At 38.6% G+C, this 12,566-nt stretch overlaps 1 protein-coding gene across 2 annotated transcripts; it reads right to left on the bottom strand.

Annotated features, from left to right (window-relative positions):
- Window positions 1-4,013: 4,013 nt before the first annotated feature.
- On the bottom strand, window positions 4,014-8,444 carry LOC119499850. Of its 2 annotated transcripts, none has more exons than XM_037789059.1 (6): window positions 7,546-8,444; window positions 7,101-7,184; window positions 5,771-6,070; window positions 4,683-4,800; window positions 4,547-4,571; window positions 4,014-4,389 (listed from the first exon to the last, which is right to left on the bottom strand). In XM_037789059.1, exons 2-6 carry the CDS (start codon window positions 7,177-7,179, stop codon window positions 4,291-4,293), a joined length of 621 nt encoding a protein of 206 aa, XP_037644987.1. In that variant the 5' UTR covers window positions 7,180-7,184; window positions 7,546-8,444; the 3' UTR covers window positions 4,014-4,290. The 2 variants fall into 2 exon arrangements, with proteins under 2 accessions (XP_037644987.1, XP_037644986.1); XM_037789058.1 differs by having other exon boundaries at window positions 7,550-8,444.
- Window positions 8,445-12,566: the final 4,122 nt, after the last annotated feature.

Raw genomic sequence — 12,566 nt, 5'->3', positions numbered from 1 at the left:
ACTCTTTCAGTGTCGCATTAAAACGTAGTCCCTATATCATACCGTTTTTACTTTATAATAAATCATATCCAATATGTGTGTGTACTTAAAGAAATGTGGCCCAGTTAGACAGTTTGCATTTCAAAGGTTTTTTCTTTCAGAAAGGCAGCTTATTTTTTTTTATCCTAAAGCATTAAATCACTCCGTCTGTTTTTTTTTTATCGTTTCAGCTACTGTTTCTGTTGAACATTTCTTTCTTTAATATTTTAATACTGTCTTTATTATGCTGTTAGTTACTAGTAGTAGTTGAAGTGGTTGTTCTCATACTGATGTCAAATTCTTGGTGTTTTGCGTGTTTTGCATCTCTTTTGTTGGTAGCAGCAGTGTTCAGCTTGTTTACTTTTGTCTTCATTGTAATTAAAGTTAAATAAACATTACGGATGCCTCAAGTAATTCTATATTTACAGATTGTACACATGCACACAATGTTGGTTAGTTGAACAGTGCCAGAATAGTACACACACAGCATTCAGGATCGACTGAACAAATATGCAGCCACAGTTAAGGTAAAGTAGTAGAACAGACTGTAGTCTGTTCATGACCCAGTTAGGACCGTGATGGATGGAAATAGCAGCTGCCACAAGGCCAGTCCCACGGAAACAAAAATACCCTGTGTTGTGAAACAGGAAATGATTTCTATACTTACCTGTAACTCTGGGTGAGTCTTGTGTATTTGGACTTAAAACTTAAAAGTTAAACATTAAAAATAACATTTATAAGCAGTTCAGCTTTAAGTATTTTTAAGGTCTTGTGAATAGAAAAGTGATGTGACACAAACAGTGATCAAAAAACATTCATTACACACTCTATTAAAGGGTAGATTCAGATTTGTTTCAAGTCTGTCTTAATACAATACACACATGTTCATACGCACATTGAAAGAGTTACCAAAGAGTATAGAGGCAAAGAGACGAAACTTTGATGCTTTTTTGTGACAACCGCCACTAGATTGCGCTGCTGCCATTTTGGACTGAAAACGTCAATGAGTCCGTGGCCATAGATGTATAAAGAGACATCTGTAAATTTGGGGATTCTTTTTTTTATGTAAATCAACCTCCTAGTACAAACACTTAAAGCTTCAGTAGGCAACAACAGGCCGTTTTGATAGAGACATTAAATATATGACCGTAGAATAGAAATAATTTTGTTTTACTTTAGTACAGCACTTTTTAGGAGGACATTTTACTGGCACCCTTTGATAATACAGCAGTGGCCTTCAGTCCAAAATGGGGGAGGCGTAGCTGTGCTGCTGTAGACGCTGATTTTGCAATGGAACCACCAATTGACTTTCACTTCTTATCAATATAAGTTCTTTTGAGTTAACTGTGATCACTACAATCATTGATTTCAACAAACAAAGCCCAAATTTTTCTTCATTTTAAATCCTGCGTTGTAAACGTTCATGTTTACCCTAGCAGTCTTCTTCTTCAATGCCTTATTTGGCGCATTGGTGCGTTTCCAGGCACATCAACGCCACCAGCTGTCAATCAGCAGAACATTGGAAACCAAAGGCAGGATGTAAATTGCACAACCCTCATGCTGCCAAGTGTGTGGATGTGTGTCCTTGCGGGGTTGTGCAATATAAACAAAATTGGGACCCTCTACAAAGACAAATACTCTACCTTTAATATCTTTAACAGAAAGCCTGCAGTTGTGGTGTTTGAAAGAAACAGTAGGAGTCAGGCAGGGTAATGGAAGATGCTATTGAGTTGCATAATGGAAACTCTAGCATCCAGTGTTATGGAGTTTGACCTACTAGATACAACTAGATACTACGTCAGGATATATTATTAATCCTCTGTCTCTTGTGAGTGCAATACTAAATGACTGAAGTACCCCTGTAAACTTCTTTACAAACATTCACAAATAATCTGAGCTCTTCTTGATGTATACTCTTGAGCTGTTGGAAGTTTAGCTGCTCCTCAGTTCTCTTTCTTTGTTGCATCCTTATCAATTATTTTGTGAACAGTTTTCTTTGCTTGTATTCACTTTTCAAACTGGTGAACTGAATGAGTTACTTGCAGCAGCAGTTTACCCTTTGCTGGAACTGCATTCCCAATTTGAATGACTATAATTTCACATGATTATACTTTAAACCAGTAGGCCTATAATCAAAAACTCAACTAGAGGTCTTATGATGACACATATTGCGTCCCCCACCATTATCGACTGCATCACTGCAATTTATTCAAAGGATGTTACTCGCTATATGACGGTTGGTTGTTGGTTATTTTTAGTCCATAATCTTTGACAGTCTACATGTATAACCACAAACGGTTAATACAGCTGCTCTCAGTTTAAAGCTGCACTAATCAATATTTTTATTTTTTTAGAATGGATCAGATGTGTAATGTGAAAGGTGTCGCTCATAGTGACAAACCTACAGAGAATTATCACCCTCCTCTAGTTCCCCTCAGCTCTACAGAGCGTTTTGGCCAATTGTGTTTAATATGTCTGGCCCTCAACTCCACCCTGATAATCCCTGTTTAGAGACACAGCAGGCATCTGTTTTCAGCACATAAAAAGCCACTTTACACTCTTCGCTAAGCACCCAAAACCAGATGGACAAAGTTAGCAACTAGCTGGTGAACATAGTGAAGCATTTAGCAACTAAAGAGTCACATATTTTACTCAGAGCCGGTGGAGAAACATGGATAGATGTGTAAATGGGGAACTACCTGCGAACAAATTTCCCATAAGAACTTTACAAGGTGATAATATGTCAGGTGTTCAGCTTGTTCTGCTTCCCCTTTCATCACACACACATTCATAGAGAAGCAGTTTAAATATTGTATGTAAACAAAGATAAAAATCTACCACCTTGTTGTTGTATGCCTCTGCCAACTACAAGGAAGTTGCAGTTTACCACAAGTCTGTCCAAAATGTCATCACTTTATCATTTTATCCTGTTAGACATTTGTGTGAAATTGTCATAATTAACATATGAATTCTTGAGTTATGGCCAGAAATGTGTTTTGAGGTCACAGTGACCTTTAACTTTTGACCACCACATTCTAATCAGTTCATCCTTGAGTCCGAGTGGATGTTTGTGCCAAATTTGAAGAAATACTCCCCAAACGTTCCCGAGATATCGCGTTCACGAGACGGACATAATTTATTAACCCAGAAAAAAATCAACTTGTTTAACCGGAAATCAATTTTTTTTTCGCCGCTCCAAAACAGTAGCCTTCACTGTGCTGTCCCCCTGGATGTGTCATGGCTGCCACTGGCAACTACTGTTTTAGAGCAGCAAAGAAGAACAGATTGCAGGTAGTCTGTCACTTGATGATAGCAAACAACAGTACGGTGCTAGTGGAGAGTGTAACGGTAGTCAGAGCGAGGAAGATGCCAGCCATTTGGCAATATTTCACAGTGGAAAATCCAACAAGAAAAATGGCAATATGTACAGTAATTTAAGTAATAAGTAAATTAGCACACAGGCGGTCCACTGAGGAGACAGCTAAGACAATTGTTATTTATTCTTACATTCATTTATTTATGTTCTTTGTAACTGACAAACTGAATAATAAAATACATTTCTATTGCATTCATTCTCTGTATTTAGTACACGGCTTTGTTGAAAACTCGATTCTGATTGGTCAGTCCCGGCGTTCTACTGTCTGTTATTTCTTTATAGCAGACTGTTGCTATGTATAACAGACCGTTGCTATGGGTACAGTTCTGATTTCAGTCAAATTATTGATTTCTTAAGTAAGTAGCCATGTAATAAGCGGGATAATGTACAGCTAGCAGGTCATTGTTGCCTCTTCAGGGCGATGCAAGACACCCCCGCTTTGCATCGAGGGTACCGCATCACCCTGTCGGGGTTTATTCACAACAATGACCGGCTAAACCAGGCCATACAACAAAGATAGTAATCATATCACATCCATACATGGTCAGTAGTAAACAGCTGTTAATTAATAATAATAATAATAATAATAAATATACATATTTTCATCACGCTGTATGGGATTGGTACTCTGTATCACCCACAAGTTCAGGTATTGGAATCGGGAAGGAAAAAATGGTATCGGAACATCTCTAGATAAAAAGGCTGAAGTAATTCTTCAGAGTGAAAGTAATTTAGACAGAGGATGTGAAAACAGGTGTTTTTCTACAATTTGTTTTGTATTCCAGAGAAGATGGTTGTTCCTATGAAAAGAGCAGTTTCGCACATGTGCCCACTTGCAATACTCCCTTCCCTTTTGCAGTCCCCTTCCCATTTAGATTTTTGTAGTGCACTTCATATCAGCGAGTCCTGGTTATGCAATGGTAACGCTGATTATGGCCACGTCGTTGACCAACATCAGTTTCCAGGCAGTTTTCATAAATATCTTCTTCTCGCTCCTGATGTTGGGGAAAAAAAAGGACAAAAATCTCTAAAATAGGCTTACAGATACAGCAGCTCAGTATCTCTGTAAAATACCAATTATCTTTATTTCACTTTGTTGTTAATTTAATTCACTGTGAACCTCTCAAATGACAAGGTGATGATTATATTTACCATGTCTGCGTTGGGTGAATTATCCCTGAAAGAGAGTGACACTTTGTTTGTTTTTTTAGCTGTATAATGCTGACATTAGCCATATATTTTTATGAGCATAGAGTCACATGTTAAAGAATAAGCGGATGCAACTTACCCTGCACGTCGTTTGCGGACTCTTAGCAGAATGGTCAAAGCTAATATAAAGATCAGGCAACACACACAAGGAACAACAACTGCCACAACAATCCATAGCTGGTCCGAATTCTCAGCATCTGGGGGATAAAAACAGTATTAAAGTCATTATTAGTCTGATATGCAGTTAAATTAAGCTCATATAAAGACAGTGTTATTTCGTGTGAGTGAGATCATAGTTTCATAAAGGAAATCGAGGAGGCGCTCGCATATCCTGTGGCCTCTCAAAATGCCCAACACGTGTGCCATGATGTAGTTAGACTTAAGAAGCTATTTGTTCCACCAACATTATGCATGAGTAAAACACACCTGTGATGTTTTAGTGAAGGGACTAATAAATCTCCCTGTACACCCTGTCCTCAGGCTGGGGCTCTTATCATGCATGACAAATTTGGAGCAAATGCAATGGAAACTACATGGAAAATGTACGCCAAAAATACAACAACTTCCTGTTTTTTGTTGAAAGGCGCTATATCGCCACAACACCACAGTAACAATGTTGCATGAAAACTCGAGCTTCTAATAACTTTTCATCACAAATGTCTTAAGATTGTACTGACCAAATTTGAAGTCGATCGGGTTAAATCTCGAGGAGAAGTTTGTTAAAGTACAGTGCTTGGAAATTGCAAAATGATTCAATAATTCAAAATGGCTGACTTCATGTCGGGTTTAGAGTATGCCTTCAAAAGGCTTTTTTGTAGGTCTGGGCATGACAAATATGCCTGCCAAATTTCATCTATTTACGTCAAAGTTAAAGGATGGGGCTTCAACTTTAAAAACTGTAAGGGTTTGTCACACCCGAGCACGAGACTCATAAATTATCACATTTTTCAGTGTGCAAATATGGAGTTAGTTTCACCTGTCTTTACTTTGTGGATTATCCAGTGTGTGCGTTTCTCATGCAGGTACTGTATAGAAACAGTAGCACAGTAATTGTTGGCTCTGTTATCCTTAATAACCCCACATTCACTCTGTTCCTCTTTACTTCCTATTTCCTTTGCCACAGGGATTACTTCATCTAATCTTTTATTTTAGGAAAGATTAACTCACCTTTAATTATCAGCTCCCACTTCTGTTCCAGAACTGCTTCGTCCTTGGTGATCTCACAGGTGTAGTTTCCTGTATGAGACGTCTGGGCTCTCTCAATGACCAGAGTGTACGGTTGGCTCTTTGACATATTTATGTTCAGGCGTTCAGCTTCTGGACTGCGGTGTAAGGTTGAAGGTTGCATGAAAGTGATCAAGAGAACCCCGTTCCTTTTCCATGTAAGCTGATTGATTGTGCCGTTTGAATCGTTCTTATACTTCAGGATCACTTTGCTGCCAACCACCCCTGTGATGGTGTTTCCTTCTGTGAGGGAAGCATCAATTTTAGATGGCACATTTAATTTTCACTATGACCATGTTGTCACCATTACACTTCATACTACAGTTAAAACTATGTTTCTTTGTTTTCTTGCCAATATTTAGATGAGAAGATCCATGCCACTCCCATGTTTGTTAAGTATGAAGCTCCGACCATCAGCCGCTTAGCTTAGCTTAGCATAAAGACTGGAAACGTGGTGAAAACGCTAGCCTGGCTCTGCCTGAAGGTAACAAAATCCAAACACTTCTTAAAACCACAATTTTACATCTTACATCTCGCTTGTTTAATCCAGTGGGCATCCTACGAGGTCTGAAAAGTGAAGCCAATGCAGAAGTGCCTTAAACTTGCATTCTTTCTAATAGCCAGCAGGGGGCGACTCCTCTGGTTGCAAAAAGAAGTCCGATATAGAAGTGTATGAGAAAATGACCCTACTTCTCACTTGATTTATTACCTCAGTAAACATTGTAAACATCGTTTATGATCTCAATCTAGCTAGTTTCAAGTCTTCTTCAATACAGCATGATGTTCATTTAGTAAATTATGGTCCCATTTAGAATCAAATAGACCATAAAGCAGGGTATGCTTTAGGGTGTGGCTACCTCGTGATTGACAGGTCACTACAATGGCGTTGTCCGGTCTGGGAGCTGTCTTTAACCCTTTCACAGTGTGTTTTCAGTTCATGAAATATAATGTTTAATAAAAAAACAAGATGGCGACAGCCAAAATGCCAAACTCTGAGCTTCAAAATGGCATTCCACAAACCCATGGTGGATGTCACAGTAACGACGTCCACTTCACAGTCTATGGTTTAATTCATAGAAAGAAAAAAAAAATTTAAAAACGTAACTTTGCAGTTCATATGCGGCTTCACATTTACTGTATAGGCATGAGAGTGGTGTCAATCTTCTCATCTAACTCTCTACAAGAAAGCGAATAAACATGTTTCCAAAAGTGTCACACTATTCCTTAAGCTCATATTCATTGTCAGAGTAAGGGTGCTGTAAGATATTTTTACCTGCGGTGGAGAAAATCCAGAACATGCAACAAATCAGAGACAACATCCTGATGCCCAAATGTTTACAGAAATCCTCCATTCCACCTTGAAACAAAGATTATTTCATTGTAAACATCATGTGTATGTGTGTATATAATGTGGTCAGAGTTTGAATGTAAATATGATATGTGTTATTAGTATTCTGCCCAAATATTTAAACCGTCTTTCCTGTTTGTTTAACCAGGAAAAGCCTCACTTCAAGAGTGTCCCGGCCAAAATAGGCAGCAATTACAATGAGTCACAGACTAACAAAATAAAAGTAATAACACAAAATATCTCACAAGATCAGAATTACACAAACACGTAATTGTTAAATCATAAATGAGAGTGCTGATAAGAATCATAAAGAGGATCAGATCCTTTCCGAACCCAGATACAGAATGATAAATATAGTAACTACACTTACTTACCGGTAGTGAGTATCTGCATTTGCTGTTTTGTCTCGTTCTAACGTCCTTAATGCTAAACCACAGCTTTAATTTAATGTTGCTAAGGAGACAAAAATGAGTAAATTATGTATATAAGAATAATTAAAACTCAGATTTCTGCATATGTCACAGCATATAACACTGTGACATGCATATGAAGTGTCAAGATTAGACCTCGCCAGGCCACCCACACACACAAGAAATGGTTTCCATACAGGAAGTGAATGTTGTGATGTCTCAGGTGGTCTGTGGCCGTACAGTATGAGTACTGTGCTTTTTGTGTCTATGTGTTGAGGATGCAGAGCATGTTGTGACACTTCACTCAGACGTTTCTTGAAGACAATTTATTGCAGAAATATAGCTCACCCTGTATTATACTGTTCTACTGATAGGACATCCTTAGTGTGAGAGGCCGTAGATCACATTGCATGTTTTGTTTTTCTTTCTTTTTCATGTTTGAAAATGCACACAAAAAAATCCATTGGCAAATCATTTCAAGTATAATCCTGAAATTGAATGCAAAATGGACTTTGCATTGTCATTTTGGCAGAAACTGTACACCTTGAAAATGCAAACTGAGCATTTGAATTTGAGATACCAGCTCATATGAAATGGAAATGGCAATTTCATTTAGACAATGGCAGCATTGTTTCAAGCTTGTTTTGAGAAGTCACCCATCAGTAGTCGAGGGCAGGATGTAACACCTGAAATGCACCAATGATTCCACAGCATTCCACTGTTTGGCTTTCTGTCCAAAGTTGTGGGCTGGTTTATCTTAGTCAGGTGTGGCCAACCAGTCTGGCAGAGTCCAAACAGCTACAGTACTCTGCTCTCAAGAGCTCATGCACAAGCAGACACAGCGAATTCCATAGATGCAACGACAGCACATAATTGCCAAGGGCGGTTTTCTTAATGTGCCTACTGACTTGTTTTCCACAACCGCTTTAAAGTCTGGATGCTTTCTTGTTGTGTAAACTCCCAGCACCTCTTTTACATGAGTTACTAATTACAGGCAGCAGTCTTAAAGATGCAGTGCGCAGGGTCTTGTGACTTGGAGCGGTGAGGTTGCGGATTGCAACCAAGTGCAATTTCTCCCGTGTGCCAAGCGTGTAGGAGAACTACGGTGGCCGACGTGAAAACGCGAATGTTAGTTGCCGTGTGTGTTTTGTGTTTTCGTCCTGCTCTCCCTCTCATGTGTCTCGTGTGTCATAGCTAAGTTAGCAAGCTAGCTCGTGTTGGTGACGTTGGTTGTGCGAGACGAGAGATGTAGTTCACTGAGCGGTTTCACACAAAACTAAATGACGACAAACCCACGACCAACTGTGACTTTCTTGACTTGCAAAATTATGTTTTAAATTGACAAACGTCATATGTGTGATTCATGGCACAATTCAAATGGGATCAAAAAATGATTTGTTTCTCTCCGTTGACTACCGTACATATTTTTTCCAAAATAAGGTCCCATGTGATCCACCATGTGATGGAATTTTCTATTAATTCCTCTCTCCTTGGTCGGGAGGTCAGAGTGTTTCTCAGAGTGTCCCTCTGTTGACATTATTGGGTTGGAGTCCTGTCTAGGGGAGCCACCGTTATCTGTACAGCTGTGTCTGTAGTAGGGACCATAGAGCCAGTCGCTGGGGCAACCAGGGTCAGAGATGCCAGAGGAACCGAGTAAGTCAAAACATGATAAAGGTAAGACACTGAGCACCAGGGAGGAAGGGCAGAGTTGTGATTCACAGAGAGCAACTCAAGGCTGGAGACCTGACAGTTGCTCCTTGATCAAGCTTCAATAAATCCTCTGTGTAAGACATCAACAGCTCCGAGGCCACTTCCTTCCTATTGAGTTAACTTGTTTATCAGAAATTCCACCACCCACTGGAAGGGGAGGGACTTTGCCTCTCTATTATTTAGGATGTCAACCAAAAGTGCCCTGGGGGTCAAATGCTTCTCTAACAAGAACAGCTTCACTGCATTTAAAGCTCTGTGATGAGAGCCTTATTTGGAGCCATCAACGATTATGAGCAAGTGCGTAATTTCCACTGGTGATGGGTGGGGACTGGGAGAGGTCTTTGTAGGAAACATACAAAAACAATATTATATTATAAAGTATCAGGTCTCTATCAAGGAAGCTGCTTTTAAGTATGATTAGTGCATTAACAATACCGGAGCCTATATTAATGCCCTTAATCACAAGCATGTGTGCGAATAAACTATTTCTGGCTCGAATGTCTTCGCATGGACTAAATTTAGCTTTTTAAATACCAGTTGCTCTATGTGGTTGATGCAGCGAAAACTCTTGAAACTTCTTGAGTGGCCTCTCACATAACTGGCCTTAAATGGTGCTCTGGTCGTGAGTAGTGCTGCGAGCACCAGCATTTGAGTGATCCTCCTGGAAGTTCCATGAATTAAATAGATTGGATGCAAAATTACAGCAATGAGATAAGGAAACAGCTGCACATCCTCTTTACTTTCCAATTCGCTGTTCAAAGGCAGAGTGAAACCGGAGATAAAAGGGCAGTGACCACTGGATTTACATTTGTCCCGTGGCCAGAAATGAAACTCCAATGGGAGTAAAGGAAATACACTGATAAAGTGTTAGGGCTGTGTGTGTGTGTGTGTCAGCTTGTTTGGGAGATCTTCTGCTGTGTAGTGGCCCAAAAATCAATTAATTTATCTTTACAAAATAAGTGAAGGAAGGATTCACTGAGAGCTTGAAGAGCAACCATGTGGTACCACCAGAGATGTTCACAAGTCATTTTTTGCAAGTCAAGTCCCAAGTCTCTCATGGTTGTAATGTACGTTCTATCATTCATAGCTATATCTAAAGAATTCAAAGCATCATCACTCCTCTATCTATTACAGTATCAGCATTGATTAGTTGTTTGGTATATGGTCACTTTAAACAGGATGCAATATGAACAAAAACATGCAATGAAAACTTTCCTTTAAAGTAAATAACTGTATTTCCCCCCTAAAAATGGATATAGACTAATGTTATTAGACAAGCAGTATTAACCGTAAGCTATTTTTCAATGTACAATAAGTACAAACTAATTGTATAATTACACCGGGTTTCCAACCAATTACAGTTTATAATCTACTGTAATTTAATCAGTGGGCTACCTCCGGAAAAGTGAAGCCAATGCGGAAGTGTCTTAAACTTGCATTCCCTCTAATAGACAGCTAATATCTAAGTCCGATATAGAAGTGCATGAGAAAATGAGCCTACTTCTCACTTGATTTATTACCTCAGTAAATATTGTAAACATGAGTTTATGGTCTCAATCGCTAGTTTCAAGTCTTATTTGATACAGCATGGTCTTCATTTAGTAAATGATGGTCCCATTTAGAGTCAAATACACCATAAAGCAGGATTTGCTTTAGGGCGTGGCTACCTCGTGTCCGGTCTGGGTGTTGTTTAAACTTTAACCCTTTCATAGTGTGTTTTTTGTTCATGAAGTTATAACCCTCTCGTGTCACTTCTGGTTGCAAAAAAACAAGCTGTTGACAGCCAAAATGCCGAACTTCAGGTTTCAAAATGGCAGTCCACAAACCAATGGGTGATGTCACGGTGACTACGTCCACTTCTAATGTAGAGTTTATGAATTTAACACATCCCTCTAGCCTCTAAAAACCCAGAGATGCTCACAAGTCATTTTTTGCATGTCCAAGTCCCCATCTCTGTGTACCTCAAGAGAACACTTTGTCCTTGTGATGTGCACTTTTTAACCTTGTTCAAACCAGCCTTTGATGGAAGAGAGAAAGACTGGGTCCAGGAATAGATACGTATAGATTGTACAATACTGCCCCTTAGTGGTGATTTCATCTCAATCCTCAGCCTTTCATCGGTCTTAAAGAATCAGTCATAATACTAAAACTAAAGATGTTAATAGAAACATATTTGGAGAACTAAAATCTAGTTGAGTAGAAGGCAGTAGTGGAAAGTAACTAAACATTTTCTCAAGTACTCTAGTTGAGTACATTTGAGGTACTTGTACTTCACTTGAGTTATTCCATTTTCTACTTTATACTTATACATTTAACTGACAGCTGTGTTTACTTGTTACTTTGCAGATTCAGATGAATCAAAATATAATCAACAAGTAAATTATGATGCATTATTATAGGTTAAGATAAGACGTTATTGATAATTGGGAGGAAATTCCCAATGTACACCAAAGTATAAAAAGTAGTTGAAATTAGCCACACCTTTAGCTGCAACATTAGTGATCCTTACACATCAATGCATCACTACTTATTGATTCTGTAATATAATATTTATTATTCTGAAATGGGCAATTCTGCTTAATCAGTATTTTATTTTTGGTATTTCAAGTACATTTTGATGCAAATTCTTTGTACTTTTACCTAAAAGAACAGTGTGTGACATTTAGGGGGATCTATGGGCAGAAATATAATATAATATTAATAAGCATGTTTTCTTTAGTGTATAATCACCTGAAAGTAAGAATCTTCACATAGTCAACCTCTAGTTTCTACAGTAGCCCAGAACGGACAAACCAAACACTCTAGAGAGAGCCTTTCATGAGTTTGCATCAGCCACCGTAGTTCTCCTACACGCTTGACACAGAGGAGACGTTTCTTTTTGACTTTCTGATTGGCCTACAAAAATGCTATTGCTAATAAATTAAAGATCTGGGTACTTCTATAAAGAAACATAAAATGGAAAAACTCAAGTTAAATCCCTCTGGATGAAACGAGTCAGATTAGGATGAGGAAATAGCAGCACACCTTACAGACTTTTGGACTTTCGCAGACTTTTTTTGCCACCTGAAACACTGATCCGGATATATTTGGATAACGTGTGAGCATCGTTGTGTGTTTATAAAAAACAGAAAAGTCTGTGTTACATCAAATGCCACAGAGTTGTATGTAAATGCACAAATAAATGTTAAATTATTCCTACCACTCTTTGCTTAGTTAAACTGTTAAAGACCCCTTTGAAATATTTATTAATGTGTTACTATAGGGCTGTCAA

Source organism: Sebastes umbrosus, chromosome 13, assembly GCF_015220745.1.
Source record: "Sebastes umbrosus isolate fSebUmb1 chromosome 13, fSebUmb1.pri, whole genome shotgun sequence".
Classification (NCBI taxonomy): domain Eukaryota; kingdom Metazoa; phylum Chordata; class Actinopteri; order Perciformes; family Sebastidae; genus Sebastes; species Sebastes umbrosus.
Note: the sequence above shows the minus strand (reverse complement) of the source record. Positions and strands in the feature narration are given on the sequence as shown.